This window comes from Labrus mixtus, chromosome 4 (genome assembly GCF_963584025.1).
Source record: "Labrus mixtus chromosome 4, fLabMix1.1, whole genome shotgun sequence".
Classification (NCBI taxonomy): Eukaryota; Metazoa; Chordata; class Actinopteri; order Labriformes; family Labridae; genus Labrus; species Labrus mixtus.
This window is the reverse complement of record NC_083615.1, coordinates 14,200,070-14,222,505: the sequence shown is the minus strand read 5'-3', so window position 1 is coordinate 14,222,505 and position 22,436 is coordinate 14,200,070. Positions and strand designations below refer to the sequence as shown.

Genomic DNA, 22,436 nt, shown 5'->3' with positions numbered 1-22,436 from the left:
GCAGGAAGATAGATAAGTTTCAGAGTGCTTGTATGAGGTCAGAAACAAAATGATCTCCATGGTAAACAGCGGCTGTGTGAGGAAAAAGCCTCTCTGTTGGTGTTCCTGTTTAGACATCTGAGGCGCTGCAGTTATTCTAACTATGTTGGCTGCTGTGTTCAGAGCATGACACAGCCAGAAAGTAACAAATCCTCACAGAGGAAAAAGAATATGTGCGGTTAATCAACTCAACAGGTCAAATGAATAAGTGATGTGTTTATATTCTGCCACAATAATTACAGTCAGCTGTTGTTTAAACGTGTTGAGAAAATACAAATTTGGCTGATTTTCTCCCAAACACAACCTTGGGGGGAAGTATAAGTGGATACGTTTTCTAAAACACTTAGAAATTCGAAAAGTCAAGACCGCCTGCAGGCTGAAGGAATCCTGCTCAATCACATGGCTGAAGAGGGCTGGTGTGTTCAGCTGAAGACTCTTGGGTCTCCATGGCTCCTGACTGGAGGCCTTTATGCTGCACAGTAGTATCAGTCATCACTGAGCTCGTGCACTGGTCTGGGGAAGTGACTTTGAGCTTGTTGTGTCTCCTCGGCCCCACGCTGCGCTGCTTTCCATACGGGGCGGGGTGACGCGCAGTCCGGCGCACAGAGCAGAGCGCACCGTCACCAGCCGCTCTCCCTGCACCGACTGACTGAACAACATGGGTCTGGAAAAGGAGAAACTGGACACCAGCATAATTATGGACGAAGATGAGTTCAACAGATCGATAGAACCGATCCTGTCGAAGAAGGGGAAAGTTTACACAGCGGAGCCGGACCGAGATCCAAACGACATCAACGCGCACTTGAAGGTAGGTCTGAACATAGAGCGGAATTACTGTTTAAAAGTGAAACCACACACACCAGCGGTTGCCAGGTTGTGTTTTGTAACTTTTTCGTGTTGTTTTTATGACCTAAAAGTGTGAGATTGGCACTCGGCAGCATGAATACCTGGAAGTCGCTGCCTGGCTGCCTGCCTGCGCTTCACTCCATCATTGTTATTATTGCAGCTCATTGCGTGTCCCCCCGTGTGTTTGATCTGACAGCTCGGCTTTGAAGATGTCATCGCGGAGCCCATCTCCGCACACAGCTTCGACAGAGTGTGGATAGGAAGCCACGCTGTCTTCGAGCTGGTCAAATTCATCTTCTACCGGCTGCTGAGCACGCTGCTGGCCGTGCCCATGGCTTTCATCCTCGGCGTGGTGTTCGGGGTGCTCAGCTGCATTCACATCTGGTAGGGAGAATATTCCTTTCAACCTGCAGGTTTCGGTTTGGTGGTGTTATTTGAGCCTGGAACAGTACCAAATATCTCCAAAACTAAATAATAATAATATTTCATCTTCATATTAAAGTGATGCAATGAGCCTCAGATATACATGAAGGTAAGTCAGTGCTGCAGACACGTTTAAACTTTCAGTATGTATTCAGCATATCAGATTAAATAACTGGTAAGGATACAACCCCCTTTAAATCCTGTTAAAGTCTAATACTAGCACTTTAAACTTTTTGTTTTAGGTACCAAAATCCCAAGTCACGTCCCTGTGGGAACATTTCAGGAACACTACAGTGTGGGACTTTCCCTCAGGGGCCACAGCTAATTGCCAGCATACTTTTTTCTGGCCCTTAAGGCAAACATTGACTCAAGTTATTTTTACAGTTAGCGTCATATGAGTTTGAAACATTTTGTCAGCGTTTTGTTTTTTTTTAACTTATATTTGGATAATTATGTCGTACTTATGTCAGCTATATGCGCCTGCAGCAAGCTTAACCAGGTGCCTCCATTTTTTGGGTGGAGCTGATCATTCAATGAATGCACATGTTCCACAACCCAAAGAGTCCATTTATTAACACTTGATGGAACGACATTTTGAGCGATGAAGAAAGTGCTGTATGGAAAGTTAGGAGGAATGTTTTGTTCCACTGGTGGTGGAAAATAAAAAAAACGCCCTTTGCAAAGTTAGCTGCATTCTAACAGCTCCGCAGGCCTGTTTGCAGACCAGAGTGTGACATTTTTCACAAGCAGATTGAGAGCTGTAGAGTTACTTCCAGGTGATCTTTGACCTTAGGTAAGGTCACAAGGTCTGGATGATTCCCTCAACAGAAGCATTTGAAGGAGGAAGTCAGTGCAGGTGTTCATCAATAGAGGTACTCAGTGGTGACGCGGAGCTGCTCAATACATGAGGAATGTCAGGAAGGGAGATCACAGAGGGATGCTGCTTCAAAGGAGAGCACAGCGTGTACAACGCACTGTTTTATTTTGCGTAGAATACATTAGAGTGGAGGTCACAGGCTGCATGAAAGTAACAATACTTTTTTTTTTACAACAGAGGAACAAAACCACATAACAGATGAGACAATAGCAATCATTGATAGAAATAACTGAAATATCTAACTAGGGTTGTCACAATACCACATTTGTGAAGATCAAAAAATATTACCACAGCAACAAATATTCAAGTCCTAAGCAATTCCTGCACACTGCTAACATACAGTTATATGTGCTATTCAGACTGTGCTCTCTCTCTCTCTCTCTCTCTCTCTATCTCTCTCTATCTCTCACTTATTGGATCGGTTACTCATATGTGGAACGGCTGTTTCATGTCAACTCGCTGGAGTTTGGAGTTAAAGGGCTTGCTCTGAGCATTATTTCCCCCTGCTGATTAGTTCAATCTGTTACAGTCGGTGATAACAAAACCCTTTGAACATTGATATTAGGGATGAGATGAGAATGTAATTTGTTCCTTCTTCAGGCGCAAGGACAGTTTTATGTCTGACAGCCAGCAGTTGCTAATGATAAATTAGCATTAGCAACTGGTGTCAAGTTAATAAGACTGAACTTGCGAATATGAAAAAAACTTACAACATACTTTGCTCTAATGGTTCAGAATCCAAATAAATACATTTTCAGCACTTATCATCTGCCAGCAGAATCTAGCTTATCAAACAATGGCCTGTATGTTTCTATAATCTCACTTACGAGACATATCCTCTCTGAGCTGCTGTGCTAAGCTAACCATTTCCCTTTGTCCTTCCAGGTTGGTGATGCCAGTGATCCAGTGCTTCTTGATGCTCTTACCTTCAATTCAGGTGGTGTGGAGGAGTCTGACAGACATGTTCATAACGCCGCTATTCCACAGTATGGGGAAAATCCTGTCCTCTGTTCAAGTGAAGACCGTCGAGAACTGATACAGACCGCTTTCCTGACCCCTTGGAGGAAGAAATGTAGGACGGAAGAGAATGCAACAAGAGGCATGGATATGATCATTTGCAGGGAAAAGACATCTTGAAAGCAGAGCTACAGTAGGGGAAAAGTGAAGGACCTATAAATATGTGCATAACCTATATTTCAATGCTTTGGTGAAAGAAACACAGCCGTTACATTGGATCCTTTAATCAAATTTACCCCCAAATTTCTTTTCACTTGCAAATCAACACATCCATGCCATCCGTTCATGCATCCTTTTGTTACTGACATCGTTATTAGCAGTGAATGGTTTGATACTATTTAGGACTGATTACTATGAACATAATGAATACTTGTCATTCCAATATTTTGTGGCTGAGAGATGTAGACTCAGTCGTTAATAAGGCAAACGTACTGCTGACTTGCTGAAAGATGTAAAATTTCTGCTTTTTTATATATATATATTGTACATATTGCTAAACCTTCAGCTACAAGATGAATGTAATGAGTAGATAGTGATGCAGTATGACTTCTAAATGCTAAGATGCAGCTTGTCGCACATTTTCAAGCTTATTTACTGTAACCGCTGTGCAGATTTCACAGTGCTATGGCAAGACTATTGGGCATTTGCTTTTTATATAGACCTGAAATATGAGTTGTTTGAAATGTTATTGAACTAAAAGTGCATTCCATTTTATCAGGAGGTTGGGCTTTCTAATTAATTATTTTTGTAGCATCTGATTCTTGATTGGAAGACATGGATATTTGACTTTCTCTGACACTAGTAGGTTGAGCGTACCACACTTTGTACTGTGTTGGTTGAAGCTTTGGTTGAGCTGAGATTCCAGTACATGCGTATTTAAGTTAAAGGTGCTTGTGTTTGCTACAGCACTGCTAGTCAGTTGATTGGGCTTTGACGACTTCTACTGCCAGAAAGAATCAGACAGAAACATAAGCTTGAACCTTTTATTGCAGTGGATTTTACAAAGTTGAGCATAAGGTACAACCCTTGCAGAGATTTCAGCTTTTCTTCTGTTCAGTCAAGTTTTAAGAAGTGAAAACCAAACTAAATAAACATAAAAAATGTTCACAAGCGGTTGCTTATTATAACATCCAGCAGACACTCATAACACTAGCTGTCATTACCGCCATTCTTTCACTTCTTAGAAAAACCTTTCGATGCTTAGCTACCACATGTGCCACCTTAATTAGCAGGTAGCTGTCAACTTCTGAGAACAGCAGCCTGCTGGCTCTTTAAACAGGGTTGATGATGTTAGTCAACCATATACCAAAAGTGCAGTGAACTGAAACCAGTTGAGTTGCAGCTTTGGCTGATGAGCGGCAATAATTTCAATCAAATGTGTTTTCATTTGGAGTTATGTGTCGTTCAAGCCAAGTCCATTAGGATGGAGGTTAGAGTTATGGATAGGTCAAACAAACACGTCCCTTGTGACTAGGAGACAAGAGGCTGATTAAAGACCAAATGTCAAAACCCATTTAAGTTATGTTAAATACAGACCTTGACTTTACTCTTTCTTAGAACTGCTGTGTTCTGTATTCATTTCCAAACCTAAGAAAGTTGTTTTGGTGCCCAAATATGAACAAAGCGCAACCATTTTTTCCTTTTAAAATATTTACTTTAGAGGATACGTATTAAACCAGGGAGGGACATAGGGGAATGACATGCAGGAAAGGAGCCAAGGTGGAACCTAGGCCGCAACCTAAATGCTAGGACATCTGCGCCCCCAAACTGCAACCATTTTTATTAGATTCACTCACCACTTTGATTAGGAAAGGGTCTGATTTTGGGCTGATCTCTGACAAACTGACAGCCAACATGCTTGTGTTTTAATTGTCAGGGGAAATACAATGGTTTTTTTTTGTTTGTTTGTTTGTTTTTTGGGGGGTTTTTGTGCCTTTAATGGAGAGACAGGACAGTGGATAGAGATGGAGGCCAGGGAGAGAGAGTGGGGAGTGATGTGTGGGGGGGAGGCCATGGGCGGGATGTGAACCTGGGCTGCCTGCTTGAGATGACAGCCTCAATGCATGGGGCGCTCGCCCTAACCATTGCGCCACCAGCGCGCCCTGGAAGTTCAAAGTTAGGGTTGTGCAATAGTGGAGGACACAGGTGCATGGGTAACTTTTTCTCCCCCCTTAGCAATGACATGTTGCAATAATCAACCCCAGCTCCACCCAGAAATTAGTTCAAAAGTTATAAACCCACTTCAAACAAATAAATCATAATGTGAGATGCATCTGTTAGTAGATTTTCACTCTGTTTTTCATATTATCATATTTTAATCTTTGCATTAATAAGCCAAATATGCCCTTCATGACCAAATAAAGAGATGTTTTCTGCAAAGTTATTTTTCTGTGTGTGGTTTCTTCTTTCCACAAGAAGATGAATGTAGTTGGGATAACTGAGTGTCAGAGAGGTCTCGTAAATCACTTTGCTGAGATTGCATGAGGATCTTTCCTATACACAGCCCAGCTGTGGGCTGATGGAACATGACCTGAGGCTGCGCTCTGAGACCTGCATTTCTAGCCGTTACACCTGCATCTCTCCTCGAAGAACATTTATTCAACACCAGGGTTTTGCATCTTTTTTTTAAAGTTAGATAGAATCTTTTCTCTTTTTTTGAAAAGTGCTAAACAATACCTTTGAAACTACTATTCACCACAACTGTTACCCTTATTGTTGTCTCTTGATTGTAAAATCCTATATATTGTTGTCATATGGGTGGAAGACTGATTGCTGCTGTCGTAGCAATTAATGGGGATCCTTGATGCATTTCCCTTTAGCACTAAATATCAGCTAGTAACCTCAGGGTTGTTAAGATCTAAATGCAAGGATTTATTTTGTTCTCTTAATTGAGCATCTTGTAAGAGTATAGAAAGTTAATTCATATAGCACATTTCAGCAACAAGGCAATTCAAAGTGCATCACACAAGAACTCAAAAGCATCACGACAGGAAATCTGTAATACAGTTTATTTGTCTTTCTTTCTTTTTTAATCTTTGCACAGCCGTAAACAGCACACAACTAGCAGAGCACAGTGCCTGAATGGTCAACTTATGGCTTCATATTTTCAAACCTATGTCAAAACCAAAACATCAACTGTAAACTGTCATCGACTCTTGTTTTAGAATAAAAAAAATATTTGTTCAAACTATTTTCGGTTTGCCGCTGTGCTCTGTAGATCTAAGCACATTGACTTGCGATGCTTCCTGACATTAAGTTTCAGCAATAAAACAAGCCAATCACAACAACCCTAAAACAAATGTGTGACATTTTTGGATTATCAACTTTGTCATATTTTGCTTTTATTTGACGATTGTTATGTGGCATGTTTTAGCTACAAATGTCAGCCTTTAAATTATTTTAGAAGAAAACTCTAAACCTCAGCCCAATTTAATGATCATTTGATTAATTAATGATATAGAGCAACTCCGCGCCCTCCTGATGCTAAAAACAAAAACCACAGACACTTGATGTCCTGCAGCTGACCTTTGAACTCTGGCCTTCCTCCAGACCGTTGAGCAAACAGTACTTTACAAGGACTTACAGTAATAATGACACTGCGACTGTTTCTGTAACACTGATAGAACTATCAACACTGCTGCTGCTGTATATAGTAACACTGTCACTGCTGTGCAAACACTATTGCAGCTGGGAATACAACTGCTGTGAAATGTACCGTTAAGGCTTCTTATACTATTGCTGCTGCTACTGGAAGTATTTTGTTATACTGTTTATAATGTTATTGTCTTAGTTTGCAGGTTGCGGGAGTGGAATGACCTTATTAACAAGGTTGTTAAAGCTTTCTGTTTTTTTCATTATGCTGTTTTGGGATGATAGATAAAAAGGGCAACGGCGACCTGTTGCTTGCAAAATAGTGAGCCTACACTGTAGCCTTAACTTTTATTTTTTATCCGCTTTTTTATAACTGTCGGTTTTGTCACATTTCTGATTACAAGACACTGGCATCATTAGAATAACTAGTCTAGGAGTTTCCTTTGGTGAGTTCCTTTATGATGTTTGGAGTGCTATACATTTTTTTTTAAAGGCTACATTTTGCTGCTACAAATGTAATAAGGACATTAATAAGATACAAGACGTATAAGCATAGTGCATGAGTGTGATTCAGGCCTATGTGGAGGATGTCTCTTAATAACTGAGTGTATACCAGAATTTCCCCTCAGGGTCAATAAAGTATGTAAAATAAAATAAATTAAATGTACTCTTCCCTTTGGGGGATTCCCATCAGTCTGTTGTCCACGGTGCACAGAAACCTTGTGATAGTTACTTCACATCCTGTTGGTAAATAGACATCCAAGAAGACATCACATTGAAGAAGCCTTCTATTGTGTGCTAATGAGTGATAGCAGCCGAGCTTTGTTTCTGTATGTTTGTTTTTCAGTAAGTTAACTATCTTAATCTACTTGTGGTTAACCAGCATCTTAAAGGAGATTTGTTTCATTCCCAGAGGCGCTGGCTGTCAATAGGCGAGGCAGGTAACTGCTTGGGGCCCCAGGACAGTAGGAGGCCCCTAAGGTCTGACAAACTTAATACACAGCAGTGGCTCAAAATGTGCACATTTTGCAACGACAGTAGGAAACCTTCCCTACAGCACTCCCTCCCCATGCTCTGCTAAGCATCACATGCATTTATGGCAGTGAAAAACAAAGTTTGTCAAAGTTGGCACAGAACAATCAAAAGGAGTTATCTGTGTGGGAGTGAACAAAGAAAGAGGAACGAAAGAGGAAGAAGAGGAAGCGTTGGGACACTAGCAGACATAATGGTGAAGAACACTGGTTGGAGGGGCCCCTGATTAAATTTTGCTTAGGGCCCCGACTGACTCTAGAATCGCCACTGTTCATTCTCACAGATATAAGTTGTTATTAATGGTCAAAAAGGTCATTTTCATTTTGCTTCCCACTCACTTTGATCACTTACATCTTCCAGCACTATCCCCCAGCCTGAATGAGCCCTGTAATCAGCTGTTTACAAACCTGTTCTGTCCCTGCTCTTACTGACAAATCCATGTTTATCACATCACATCGTAAACCCCATAAACTGCCTCAACATCAATTCTTACAGATCCTTTTTCTACCATTAGGGTGTTCTTGTATCTTAATATCTGACAACAAAGCCTTGGCTGCTTACATCCCACATTTAACAAGAGTAAACTTTCACCTTCAAACGGTGACAGTCCTCAAGTGAATTCAGATTTGAATTCAGGAATCCATTTCTGTAGAACAATATTTGTCTTATTGAACGTTTTAGAATATGCTAATGTTTGCCCTCAGGTGAGAAACTGCGGGAGTTTGTTTAGTCTGAAATTACATCTCCTATGAAACAGGTTCTCGTTTGTTTTTTTCTTGATGACTCAGAAATACAATTTTTGAAGTGCTGACTTGATGGCTTACAGTAATAGAAATAGACAGACCCACGAGCAGTTACTGTTCTGCCAATGAGAAAAAAACAAACTTGTTCCTCATTCTAGGTGGAAAAGAAGCATCATGAGTGAAACACCAACATCCCCTTCACAAGTATGACACAATGATTGATCTAATACACATAAACATGGTGTCAAAAAACTGAGGTTGTTTCATTAGCAGCACTAGCCAGAGATAGCTAATGGCTACTAGCTTGTTTTACTGTTAACCGATCACAGAAAACAACACCTAATAATACAAACCACCAGTCCAAAATGTTATTTAAAATAATAGTACAGATATGTCAATCTTTAACAAAGGTGTTGGAGAGTTTTTATGGTAATTGACACAAGGTTGGGTGTAACCTATCTATCGGGCATACACTATACAATTGGGTAAAATGTGTGGCAGAATGTCAGCTCACACTTTACGACTGAATCGTTTTCGATGCAGAGCTCATTTTTTATGTGCTCACACTGTACGACCTGATTGTTGGAACATTTACAGTTATCAATAGAAAACTACTACAGACGGAGGTTGAAGTCAGATTCACGTGTTTTAATATAGTTTTTTTCATATGCACATAAACTTGTTTTCACTCTCTCTCTCTCTCACACACTCGGCATCACCAATAATCACAAGCTTACTATCAGCTAAATCACAACAAATGTACCCTGTCAGCTTTGAGGGCCGCAGATATTTCCTGCCAAAGTCTCTTTCATGATTGGAGGGTTAAGGCAGATCAAACAGGCGGGCCTGCTGTTGCCATGGTGATTTAGGACATTGCCGGTTTGTGCAGGCAAGAAGTCCCAACCTTTTATTTTCAAACACTTTGGTCCCACTGTGCTGATGTTTCTGCTCTGATTATTGTGTGTTCTCTGTTGCTTTACTAGCATCGTCAATAGACTTAAATGCAACAGCAACACATTGCTGCAAGTTGGCAATCTTTAGCTACTTAGCATTGAGAAACAGCAAGCTAACTCACTGACCATCTTTAGAATAACATTTAAATCAAAGACTAGGATTATAAAATGAGTGTCACTGTTTCAGATCACGCTAACATTAGTTCAAGAACAGTGTTGGCTCGTCAGCCTCAGTGCTCAATCGTTGGTTACGTTATCGAGTTAGCTTACTCCTACATTTTCATTCTCTGAATCCAGAGATGTCTTTGAACGTCTCTGCTGATGGAAAAAAATGAAAATTCAGATCCATCCTTCACTCATTATTACCCAGTAAGCTTGTGCATTACATTAACAGATCCTTTGGTTATGCAGGAGTTATTGCTGCAATACTTGAATTCCACACTGGGGATCAATAAAGGACTATCTAATCTTATCTTAACTTATTGTAAGAACTTTATAGAGGATGAGTAAAGCATGTGTTGCTAATTAATGAAACAATTAGTAATAACTCATGTACCTGTTATCAAGAAGGAGATACTGAAAGCTTTCAGCTATAAAAGAACTTGTGTTACTCAAAATCAAATGCTCAACAAGCTTAGCCTATCCATGTAGCATTTAATACAATCTAATATGTTGTTATATTTATCAAATCTACAAAAAATGTAACTTTTATGGTAAAACAGTTTATTATTACTTTGTGCCAGCTAGTTTGTTTCTGTGCAGCTTCAACCAACACTGTCTGCAAACCTCTGTGTGTCAGCTGGTGTCACTCCAAGGTGATGTGATACAAGAATGTAAACAAACCAGAGTCCCCAGCATTAGTTTCCTCACCTTGAAAAGCTGAACAACAGCCGGAGTGTCAGTTTGCCATATTTTGGCTTATCAAAGCTTACCAATACTGGTATAAACTTTGTTTTTCTAAGGGGACATAAATTGGTGACTAACAATATTATATAATATATATATATATGTTTGAGGAAAGGACTGCATTAGGCCTAAAAAATCAGATTTTCATATTTATTTATGTATCTTGTATCTTTTATTGATGTGTCTCGCTCTCTTTTACAGAAGTTTGATTTGGTCTCCCTTAGGCTAAGGTATGGCAAGTATCCACACCTTGTCATCTCCAATTAACGCCCACATTTCTCTGAACAAAAAGCTTTTTATACTCCGTCTTGATCCCTAAAAAAAAGTTATTCCACGCGGGTTAAACCCCCCCTTTAGTGTAAGATCGCGTCAGTCTCTCCTCCAGACGTGCAGGTTCGTCTGTGGCTCTACCGTCCTTGCGCACAGGTGACTCCCAAACTGCGGCTACGTGCTCTGCGGGATCCGAGGAAACCCCGGAGGTTTCCCTCGCAGCTCTGGCATAAAATTCAAGTCACGTCCAGAAAGAAGGGCAGGAATTAGTTCATCCTACAGGTCCCTGAGAAGAGCCCCGGTCCGCTCAGTTCGCCTCCCACTTTGCTTCCTATATTGTGTTCTTGACTGTTTCACCGCTGTTATCTGTTCAAACTTGAGGACAGCATGACAGGAGGATTGAAGGACGGAGACACAGAGGAGGTACAGTATAACTCTCGCGTACTGGCTCGTTTTTGGCATACAGGTTTTTGCCGACACGGCACGGAGTTTTCTTAACTGCAGTGCTGTTAACAATTTGAGCTCGTTAAGGAAATCTGGATGTTTTCTTCATTCCCAGAGCGCAATGTCTCAGTCGTTATCTTTATTTCTGGCACATAGTCACGAAAGCTTCTCCCACACACGCTGAGGGAATGTGAAAGACCATTGAGTATACATTAGCATGTGGGTGTGAGATTGAACCTGCTAAAACAGGAAAACGTTTTGTTTTTTACGCATTTAAAGTGTTCGTGCGTAAAAGCAAATGAAAGCAAACAGTTTTTAGCGTCAATTATTAAAAGTATTTCGTATATACATCTTAATACCAATTATAAAGCTACAATATCGTGAGAGTAAATAAGGATGTGCTTGAAAGGGTCAGAATAGCATTTTAGGCGCTTCTGGTGTCATTACGCACAAAGTTTTCAAAACGATGGACACGGAAAAATCCTCCAATGTTTTCAAATTGTACCTAATTGTGTCCTTATTTTCACAATTTAGATTAAAATGATAGTTGATAACCAACGTTTTTTCCAAAAAATTATAGAATAACCCTATTTCAGAGTAAAATACATGTACAAATTTGAATATGTGCTTTTACACACCTCTAAAAAATGTTGCTTTCAGACACATGTTGAATCAACTGCATGTCAGGTTAGGGTGTTAGATTTCTACTCCGGGTGGTGAGGACCCCTTGCGGCTGGATCGAGGGGTGTGGTGCTTCACTTTCAATTCATTTAAACCCATCCCTGTTTGTGGGGCAGGCTGGTAACTCGCAGCTCCAGTCTCTCTCCCTCTCAGCGCGCTGCACACTATCCCTCCTCCTCTTCACTCTCTTCTCCTTCTGCCTCCTCCGGACAGGAGTTTCTGCATTCGCCGTTCATCCGAAAACAAGGAAACATATACAAACCTAACAACAAAGACATGGACAACGAAAGTCTTAACGAGAAGACGATGGAGGATGTCCACACCAAAGAGATTGACCTGGTCAACCGGGACCCAAAGCACATAAACGACGACGTTGTCAAGGTGAGTCAAACCTGGAGGGCTGACCACTCTTCAGCTTTGTATTTGAGGTCAAGCATGCAGCATTTGTCTATCCTTTTTCTTTATTTTTGTGGCAGTTGAAACTATACATTTACCAGGGTACCTGTTGCACAGTTTGACCTTTCCCTTTACTCAGTGGAGCCACCTGGTATTCACTCAAGAAGACTGAAATAATGTGTGAAACTGTGCGCGTATAAGTCAGAACTGTCAAAGTGGTGTTGTGTAGATGTGCGCGTAAAATGCGCAAGGCAGGTCTTTTGCGCACAGTGGTTCCAGAAGCGTTCCCCCTCAATAACTTTCCCCTATTAGGAAAAAAAATGCTGAGACATAAAGCTCATTGTGAAGTATTTCATTCGCGTAATTATCTACGCGTTTGCACAAGCAGTGCACTTGAAACCTTGAACATCCCTGCTCCAACAAAGGAAACATTACGAATTTCCTGTTGTTGGAACACACATTTCCCACAGTCCTTTTTTGCACACGCCTTGCCGTGAGGAAAGTAGAATTCTTTCCATAAGAGTGCAGTCTGACCGCATAAATACCGAGTGTTTATTTTGTTTAAAGGAGTTAGCAGAAGGAGAGAGGTTGTAACAGCAGAGGAGAGGCGCGCAGGGAGCCACCTGACGCGTCTGGATTGTAGCGGGGAGCAGCAGCTGCGAGTTGGGAGACGTTTTTTGTCATAAGTGGGGGTCAAACGGCTCGCTGCATGGGACAGGAGGGGTCGGCTCTTTGAAATGCCTGAACTCTGCCTTGTTAAAACAGGGAAACACCCAAGTAGTTGGTTAGTATGAGGGGATATCCCTCACCACTCCCCATCTCTCCTCCCTTCTTTTCCTCCCATTCTAACCCCCCTCCCACTCCCTCTCCCTGCATGCCTGTAGTTGCGTCAGTGGAGCAGATATCCATGTGTTACTTTTTAATGGCAGCTGTCAGGTTCCAAATGATAACTGGCTGTCTGACATTGTGGACTAAGTTGATTGGGTTGATGATCTTTAGAAGGAAGCTTCTTATTGTTGTGTGATTCCAACTGTGCTGTCTGTTTGTTTAAAATATTCAGTTCAATTTAGAGCAGCTTTAGTGGCATGGTGGCACTTCAAAGGAGATATCTTCAGACTGATTGGAAAAGCGCATCTGCGATTAATATTCTCATCTTTGAAAAGTGACTTTTAATCACGAGGACTGTGCAAAGAAGCTCATAGACCTAAATGTGGCTTTATCACAAGAATATCTAAAAATATATGACATGAGAATTAATCAAGCAATAAATGTTTGAGAACAGCATCATGTGCCAGTAAATTGTTCCCATGTGACATGCTGAGTCACATGATATGAAGATGTGTTTCACATTTGATGAATTCCTTTTTATGTCAGGGAGAGAATATATTTTCTCAAATCCAAGTCATGTCTATAGGCAGCAGGTCCTTCTTCCAATGCAGCCATAAAGTAGTTTCAGTTCAGCGATTTAGAATGACGACTGCTCAAAAGTGAACTTCAGTCATTGCCTTTCCATTTTTTCTGCTTCTGCGTCTCCACTTCTTTAGCTCTCTCTGCACTCTCTCTCTCTCTCTCTCTCTCCTCCATTGTGAGCGTGAGTCAGAGTCTCCTTCCAGTCTGAGTCTCTGAGTCTCAGAATAGAATACAGCTTTATGATTGTCCTGCCTCTCTCTAATCAACTCAACAGACTGCTGGTGAAATTATCTGAAATCACATGAGGTTCACTGTAAAAAAAAAAAAAAGTTTACATTTTTTTTTTAAAACTGCAGAAAGGGACTGTTCAGAGATGTAAAAACTGTGACTAGTGCCTAAAAGTCAATACACACATCTACTCGAGTACTTGGGTATAATACTGAAGTACGGAAGTACATCTGCTCAGATACAAGGAATTTGATGACAGCTGCCATTATTGGTCTCAGATTAAGTTACATTTTTGCACTCAATATTAAGCTAGAAAAAAAGAAAGGACGTTAAATAGTTTTGAGGTTAAAATGGCACAAACACAATCATGCATCTAGAATAATATGAAATATTAGTATTGATGATGACTGGCCATCTCTGACAGTATTTTTATGCAGATGCTTACAAAACTTAGTCTTGTGAAAGTTTGTGTTATAGTCACAAAATTATGATGAGAAGAATCGTGTTACCGTTCATTTATTTCTGTCAGATGTAAGACTTGCACACCTAAAGTACTTCAGTTTGGGGTGTACTTTATGTCAAACCTCTAATATGAAAGCATTCATGAGGTGTGCTGCCCTAAGGTCGCCTGGTTTGGATGGCTCCAACAACCCCAAGACTGCTTCCCAGCAGTCTGAGGTCTTATGTCCCGTCATCTTAACATGAATCAACTTCCTTCCTTTTTAGTTTCCCTCATGCACCATCTTTCACAATCAAATAGTTTGGACACCTTGACCGGCATTCCTGACCAAACAGCAACAGTTTTTGTTTTACAAGTTTAGATAACTAAACATGTAGTTTGGGCGAACATAAAACATCAATGTTGACTTGTGTAGGAGAAACAGTGTGACGGCGGAAGCTCTGAAGGCTGCCAGGCATTTGTGCTGCCACCACTTTATGGGGAAGTGCTGTATGACTTGAAAAATCTTTCGTATTGCAGGCACAAAATAAACTTTCCACGGAAATGCATTAGTTTGAAATTTATTAACTTAAACACAAAAAAGAAATATGTTCAAGTACAAGGTTTTTCTTATAAACTCACTAACTGATGCAAGACTAGACTGTCTGACACATGTAGAGAAACCCTCTTGGTTGATTTTCTTTTGCTTGGAACCCAGATGTGCTCACTGTCTCCCCCTGGATGTGAGAGTAAACCATGATGAGCCTGTAGTTTTTACAGTGTGCTGTGTACAGCGGCTCTGAGGTGTTTTGAGGTCATTGAAACAGCTCTGCCAAGTGGAAGAGTGTGTTCGGTGTGCCCCAATGAAAAAGCCCAAGCAGGGAATCCCTTCCAGCAATCCTCATCCTGCAATCCTCCGCCATGACCAAACACACCCCCACATACAGCACTCACACATAAATGCTTTTGTGCGTGCAGAAGGTACTGTATGTAGTAAACTTGAACACAAAGACACACACAGTGCATTCTTCAAATCTGAGGAACACACACTGTTCTCCTGCTGCAGCTGGCCTCAATCACCGGGCCACATCAAACAAGTTCCATTACTGACATGCATGTGGAGTTTGTTCTGTGAAGAGAGATTTTTCCTCTGGAGACTCTGTGGGTCTTTATATAGCAGAGGGGAGGGGCCAGTGGATTGGAAATGCCCCCGCTGCAGACAATTTCGAAGAGGGAGTTGCGAGTTTGAACTTCTCAGACAGCTTATCTAGAGTCCTATATATGGAAAACTTCCTCTATGTATGTTACGCCTGTGATTGGTTGAGTCCTGATTTATTATTTAACTTGAACACCTTGATATGAGTTGATAGTTTGAACATAGATTAATCATAACTGTTATCTAGTCATCTCTCACATCACACAATTTCTGTCACATCTGAATGCTAAAAACTCCCCCTTATGTTTGAGGCATTTCATGCTCATAAAACTCTGAGACTCACAGCAGTGGGATTTGTTTCCAACCACATGTCATGTAAATTTTACACGTCAGGGATTTGTATCACACAGAAAAGAAACCAAGCTAGTTTTTTTCATTAATTATTTTACAACTCAGTCAAACTTAAATGATGATACTTAGATAGACATCTAACTAGGGGTTTATGTTATTATGTATGAGAATTTGCTAAAGCATTGTTTTTTAATAAAGCTAAGCTAACAGGCTAACTTGTTGAGCACATTGGTGTAGATTGACTTCTGAATCAAGAATTCACTTTGATTAAAACATTTTGCTGTAAAAAAGTCTTGTTAAAACAAGTGATAAAAGCCAAAACTGTCCCTGCTGCCAGTCACCCTAATCTGTCTCCTGAATCAAACCAAACATTACCCCTGTGACCGCCCACCAAAACCATCAAACCAGCAAAGGAGTCCATTAACACGCTCTTTACTCTAGTCTTCTCCTCCAGAGACACACTTTATCTGTTCAGGCATGGTTGACAGCCTGAAGTCAGAGCTCTGAAAATAGCACATCCCCATATTTACTCAATAATACAGTTGCCACGGCGACTGGTCACAAGATGACCCTGAGACTACATTGTTTCATGTAAAAAAATGCCTGGTTGGACCACAGAGGTCCACCCACGCTTTGACCCATCAGAACTGGGCCGCAGTAGTACAAGTTCACATACTTTTGATGTTTGAATACTTTTAATGTTAATGTTATACATTATGCATCATTATTGACTCAGCATCAAACCATGAGGTTATGTGAATACTTCTTCAGAAGCATACTTACTTTAATCAAAACTTCCTGCTATTCCCCGTACTGCCGTTTGATCTACTTGTTCTCTCGTGACAAAGCCTTCAAGTACCATTGAATTAAAGTTTCTTTGTGGTATCCATCACATCCATAAAGAATCAAAACCAATACCCAAATATTAACAATTCAATTAGAGTATTGCATAAGCACCATTTTTTTGTAGATTTATAGAAAAAGAACCGAAGTGCAGTCGAAATTCTTCACCACTCTATGGTTGTGCGTCACTGCAGAAGGCTCTCATTTAGTCTCATTCAAAGTTCTGGAAACTGGAGCAGAGTGGGTCCACTTTCAAATTTGTAGCTGTGGAAAAGTTAAATGGACGGCGTGCTGGTTTTGTGGCTTCAGTCAGATTTGTTTCATAAGGTTGTAGTGAGCTCTGCCAGTTTGTGCCGTGTGAAAGGCTTTATGCTCCTGCTAAGACTAAAAGAATTGCTCATACAAGCTGTTTGAAGGCAAAACGGGAAAAGTAGCCTTGTTTGACAGTTTTGGTCCAAGATAAGGTATCCAGGAAGGGAACGCTTGATATCCTGTCTTAATTTATATTTAACTCAATGATATTCTACCTATAGATGGATTTTATAGTCCAGCATTGTAGTATTTCAATGATGAATGATTTGATTGTGACCTGAAGGAAATTATGTTTGATTATTAGTAACCTATACAGGATGATGTTCAGGAATGGTTTGTTCAGTGATGTCTGTTATGTTGACCTTACTCACAATCCCCCAGGGGGTTTTCATATGGGAAAGTCCAATTAGCTAAAGCTTGCTAATAGCCACCACTCAGAGGCTCTTGTTACCCTTTGACAAAGCCAAGCTAGCTAGCTAGCAAGCTAATGTAGCAAAGCTAGATAGCTAACAGAGTATTATGAGACCATTCATTCTCCACATCTAACTTTAGAAAAGAAACTATACAATACAATATATACTTACTAAAAATACAAGTTAAGGTTGCTTATTGGTCATTGTCTGATATCTCTTTTCTACTTTTAAGGCTTTATAAATAGATTTGATTAAATGTTTCTTTTTATGTAATTTCGGAAGTCATTAAACTAAGTTTACCATTTAAAAACATCTTCATTTTAAGAGTTCTAAAATGGAAAGAGTAAATCATAATGGAATTTTTTTTTGCCCCATCAGACAGTTTGTGTAAAGGGGCATCACGTCTTCCAAACAGTGGCTATTATCTCGCTGAAGAACAAAACACTTGACTTTTCCATTTTAATGCCACAGTGTCACGCTGGATAATATCTGCATGACTTATGGGTATTGCACCCATTAGCCCTCAGTAGTCCGACCTCTCTGTTAACAGGGCACGGTCTCCAAGTAACTGTAAGGTAAATATTGACTCTGCGCTCAGAAGCCTGTGCAGAGGATGAGAGAGAGAGTAGAGTAGAGTCTGCATTGTATTTACAGAGTGTGAGATGCCACTTTTATCTCAGTTCCTTAAACGGCACTGGTCAGGTCTCAGACATTTCTAGGGATTGCCTCACGTAAAAAAAAAAACTGTTGGATGTGTTTACAGTGAAAGAGGCACAATGTTCTTCCTGGTTTAAATACTGTAGAAGGTAGGGAAACAGAGAAGCAGATCACATGTCAATCGAACACTTTGGGTGGCACATGGATGTCTTCTTCTTTTGATTTTCACTTGTAGAACTTTGGGTTTTTTGGATTTAAAACTCTTTCTTTTGTCCAGTTCAGTCATGGTGACCATCATTGGTCACACTAACTGTACAAGTCTTCCTTCTGTTTATTCCACGAAAACCTGAAAAGTGAAACTCATCCTGAGCACCTCAGAAAAGAAGATGTACAACCACACAGGGAGTGTTTATAACAACGGATGTAAGAGCTTCGAGGAAGTAGACTTAAGTAGCCTGATAATTATTTAGATATCAAACAGTGACACGGCATCGTTAAACCACCAATCACATAGAGCCCTCATAAAGTTTTATGTGCTACATCTGGTCCATCTGGTGTCACAGTTAAAAGATGAGATGAAACTTTGGACTTAGTTTGTCCATTTGGGTCAAAATTCAGGAAGACATCTGTTCATTCTTTTAACTTTGGACATATTTTATATAATTAAACGTCATTCCTGAGACTGAAAGATATTTGTGTCTACCCTCTATGTTGCTATCTATAAATCCATCTGGATAAAAACAAATTCTTGAGAAGATTTGCAGAAAGCAAAGTTGTCAGAATTATTGAGTATAGCAATCAGTGTTTTGGGCGGGGCCGGTGGTTGGTGGTTAGACCGTGTACCAGTCAGTGCAAAGGGAGGTATAAATCAGTAATTTTTCCCATCTCTGCAAACTGACACATTAACATTATCAGGGAGTGAAACAGCTGATTTATGAGGAAATAATATGTTCAGATTGGATATAAAGTTCATGTGGTGTATTCATTAGCACCACATCTGGACTCTTGTGAAATACTGCTGGCGGTGGATGAAGGTGTTTGAGTCATTATGATTAGTAAATTGTGAATTTGGTGCCGTCTCCTAAGACTCAGAAGTACAGGTTCTTGGAGTGTGTTGGTATCCAGTATTCTATTTTCACTAAACTACCAAATTATGCTTGGCTGCAGGGTGTTAAATAAGGAGATACTGTCTGATGAGGCGTCTCATTAATAAGAATTAATGAACAACCTGCATGTCAGACATTTCCTTTTTAAGAATGACTGGTTATGGACACCATAAGACATTTTCAAATGTATACATTGTTCACATGCTAAAGAATAAAGATGTGTTTTCTGCATTTTGCTCTAAAAAATCCCAGGTTATTTGTTTGTACATTTTATTTATGGCTGATTGGGATATTAGATGATGGAAGTATGGAAGAAAATCCAACATGTGATCAAAAGTTTGAATGCTGTTGGTTTGATGTTACTTTGTTGGTCAAGTCCTGCAACAAGTTAGCCTCTACATTATACGGTTTATGTTGTTTATATTTATTCATATGTGATTGAAGCCCAAAGGATATGGGTTCAACTAATTATACAGACAGACTTATAAATCCTCCAGAAGTATTTTGAAACATTAACCTAACTTCTCCCCTTCCTCCCTCTCAAGGTGGACTTTGAGGATGTGATAGCTGAGCCTGCAGGGACATACAGCTTCGACGGCGTGTGGAAAGCCAGCTTCACCACCTTCACTGTCACCAAGTACTGGTGCTACCGGCTGCTGACGGCGCTGGTCGGCATCCCCCTGGCGCTCATCTGGGGAATCTTCTTCGCCATCCTGTCCTTCATCCACATCTGGGCCGTGGTGCCGTGCGTCAAGAGCTACCTGATTGAGATCCACTGCATCAGCCGTGTCTACTCTATCGCCGTGCACACCTTCTGCGACCCGTTGTTCGAGGCTATGGGCAAGTGCTTCAGCAGCATCAGAATCCGCACCACCAAGGAGGTGTAGCATCCACAACGAGAAGGAGGAGGATTCACAGAAAGAGGGGAGGGAGGATGGGAGGGCTAGAGCCACACAGACGGAGGGAAAAGTCAAAACAGAAAAGTAAAAAAATAAACTCTGAGAAAACGAGAGGTGAGACTTTTCCAGAGCTGGGCGGGGCTTGTTTGGAAGTGAATGGGCGTGGTCACTTGGCTCCTGATCCCGCCTTTTATTTTCTGCAGCTGTTTTTCTCTCCAGTGTTGGTGTAACCAAATGGGTGGGCACAGGAAAATCAAAGGGTCGATCTCTGGGGGTTTTGTTGTTATTTTGTTTGTGTTCCTTTTTTTTTTTTGCCATCTTTGTCCAAGAAACCAAGCTCCATTTCTGTTTTCTGTTATTTTTGCGACATAACGTAAATTCCCTCCATTCTTCACTATGTTCGTGGAGCGCTTCTCCCTTTTATTGTTTTATGTGAAGAGGGGATGTCGGGCTGTATCACTGTCATCCCTTGCGCTTATTTGTGGGGGGGTTTTGAGCCGCTGGGCGGGGCAGGATTGTGGGATGTCGGGGTTGGGAAGGTCAAAGCAGAGAGAATGAGCGAGCGCTGCCGAATTCTATCTGACTCAGCACAAACAAAACAACCCAGAAAGCCCAACAGCAGCCGCAGCACGCCCTCCTTTTGCCCCCTGTGACCTCAATCCCACAAAAACCAACCCCTCCCCTTTACCCGGCTTTTCCAGCAGTCTGACACACTGAACCTGCCCTCATTCCTGCATGCACCTGCGTCGCCTCGCCAGCAACTCGCCGTCCGCCACCACCACGCCCGCCACACAGCCTCACGATGCAGAAACCGTCTGCGTCTCAGCTCACTTGCTCTGTACATCAGCTTCTTTTTTTTTTCACCATTATCCTCATTTTTATGAAAGTGTGAGACAGAGAATGTTAGCATTTGAATTTAGCATCCCTTTTTTTTTTTTTGTTGCTCAAACATTGATTTTCAGAACATTTAATAAGTCACTGCTTTTAAATGCTCATCACCATAGTGGCATAGTGAATGCTTTTTTTATTTTCTACACTATGAATATGAAGAACTTCACTTCAAAACTGTTGTTTTAATATCCTATATGTACTGTATGGGTGTTTGTGCTGAGATTTAAAAAAAAAAAGCTATGGTTGCATTCCAGTGCACTAATCTATCAGAAAGTATTTTAAGTGAAAAGCACTAATAAAGATCTCCTGTTAGAGTTTAAGCTAACTGTTGCACGCTCTAAAAGCTTGTGTGGAGATTTTTCTTCGAGCTGTGGTACTTACGCAGGTTAATGCATTGGAATAAACACAATGTGAGGTTGAATGCTTGATTTTAGATGCATTTTAATGTTGTTATCTGGTCATCATTTTGCACCCTCCCCACTTTTGTCAACTTGTGTTTGTTTTTTTTTTTTAACTCCCCCTTACTTTTTCCTTTGCTGCCCTACTTTGTGACTGTGGACACGGTGCTAAACAGCATCAATCTGTTGCCTCCTACACCAGAGATTGGTGAGGGGACAGCTGAGTGTACAATTTTTAGAGGGTGGCGATATTTGGGAAGGGTAACGTTTCATCGAGACACTAAGCTTGCTTCGACTCCGTCACATTCAGTCTACTGTCTCCTGACACGGATGGTAATGTTATAGCACCTGTTCTTTGAAGTGAGTGTTTTTAAGCTCAAAAGGTGATATTTTTTTATAAGTACTGATTTTCCTTCCTTGCTTTTACTGTTCAATATCACGCTGTGCACATTAAAATTTAATATAATCCAGTGTGCATGTGTTTCTTCTTTTTCTTTTTATCCCGAGTTTCTCGAAAGTGATCACTGGCATGTGTCTCTCCTTACAGTCAAATGTTAACAGTAGATTTTTTTATTAATTTTCTTTTTAATAACTTGTGATTCTGACTCATAGCAAATCTAATAATGTAGTGATTCACTGAAGATACTTGGAACCTGATTTCATTCATCCGCACTGCAGAAACCAGCCGAGCTGAAGCCACTTGTGGAAATTAAAAAAAAGCAAAAGAATGAAGCTGGAGCAGCTGAAAAATATTTTCCAGCAGCATCGCCCTCCAACCCCTCTGCTATACTTCTGTCTGAGTCAGTGTCAGAAAGGCCGAATGCCTGTAGTCCTGCTCACAGACGGGTTTTTTTTCTTTCCCTCCCCAAAGCCTGGCACAACATTGCCATGGTTACTGGGAAAACAAATAAAAATGTTGGGCAACACTCATGAGACTGGAGTCTAGTCTCTTGACTGTATTCAAGTTAATTTACAGCAAAAGCAGGCTCTTAATGATGCAGTCCAAGGCGAGCCTGGACTCTAAATTAAATTATATAGCAGTAACATGTTGAGAATGAAGTCGAGTCGATCTAACAATGGCTCATTGTTCGAATCTTACATGCAGGGCTGATTTT

The 22,436-nt window shown here is 40.7% G+C and overlaps 2 protein-coding genes across 2 annotated transcripts; both read left to right on the top strand.

Annotated features, from left to right (window-relative positions):
* The first annotated feature begins 421 nt into the window (after positions 1 to 421).
* On the top strand, positions 422 to 5,585 carry cav2 (caveolin 2). Its single transcript, XM_061035977.1, has 4 exons — positions 422 to 847; positions 1,082 to 1,269; positions 3,071 to 5,091; positions 5,319 to 5,585. The coding sequence occupies exons 1-3, from the start codon at positions 698 to 700 to the stop codon at positions 3,219 to 3,221; spliced, it is 489 nt and encodes a 162-aa protein (XP_060891960.1). The 5' UTR covers positions 422 to 697; the 3' UTR covers positions 3,222 to 5,091; positions 5,319 to 5,585.
* A 5,184-nt stretch (positions 5,586 to 10,769) lies between these two features.
* Positions 10,770 to 21,794, top strand: cav1 (caveolin 1). Its single transcript, XM_061035976.1, has 3 exons — positions 10,770 to 11,120; positions 12,036 to 12,203; positions 19,679 to 21,794. Exons 1-3 carry the CDS (start codon positions 11,085 to 11,087, stop codon positions 20,018 to 20,020), a joined length of 546 nt encoding a protein of 181 aa, XP_060891959.1. The 5' UTR covers positions 10,770 to 11,084; the 3' UTR covers positions 20,021 to 21,794.
* Positions 21,795 to 22,436: the final 642 nt, after the last annotated feature.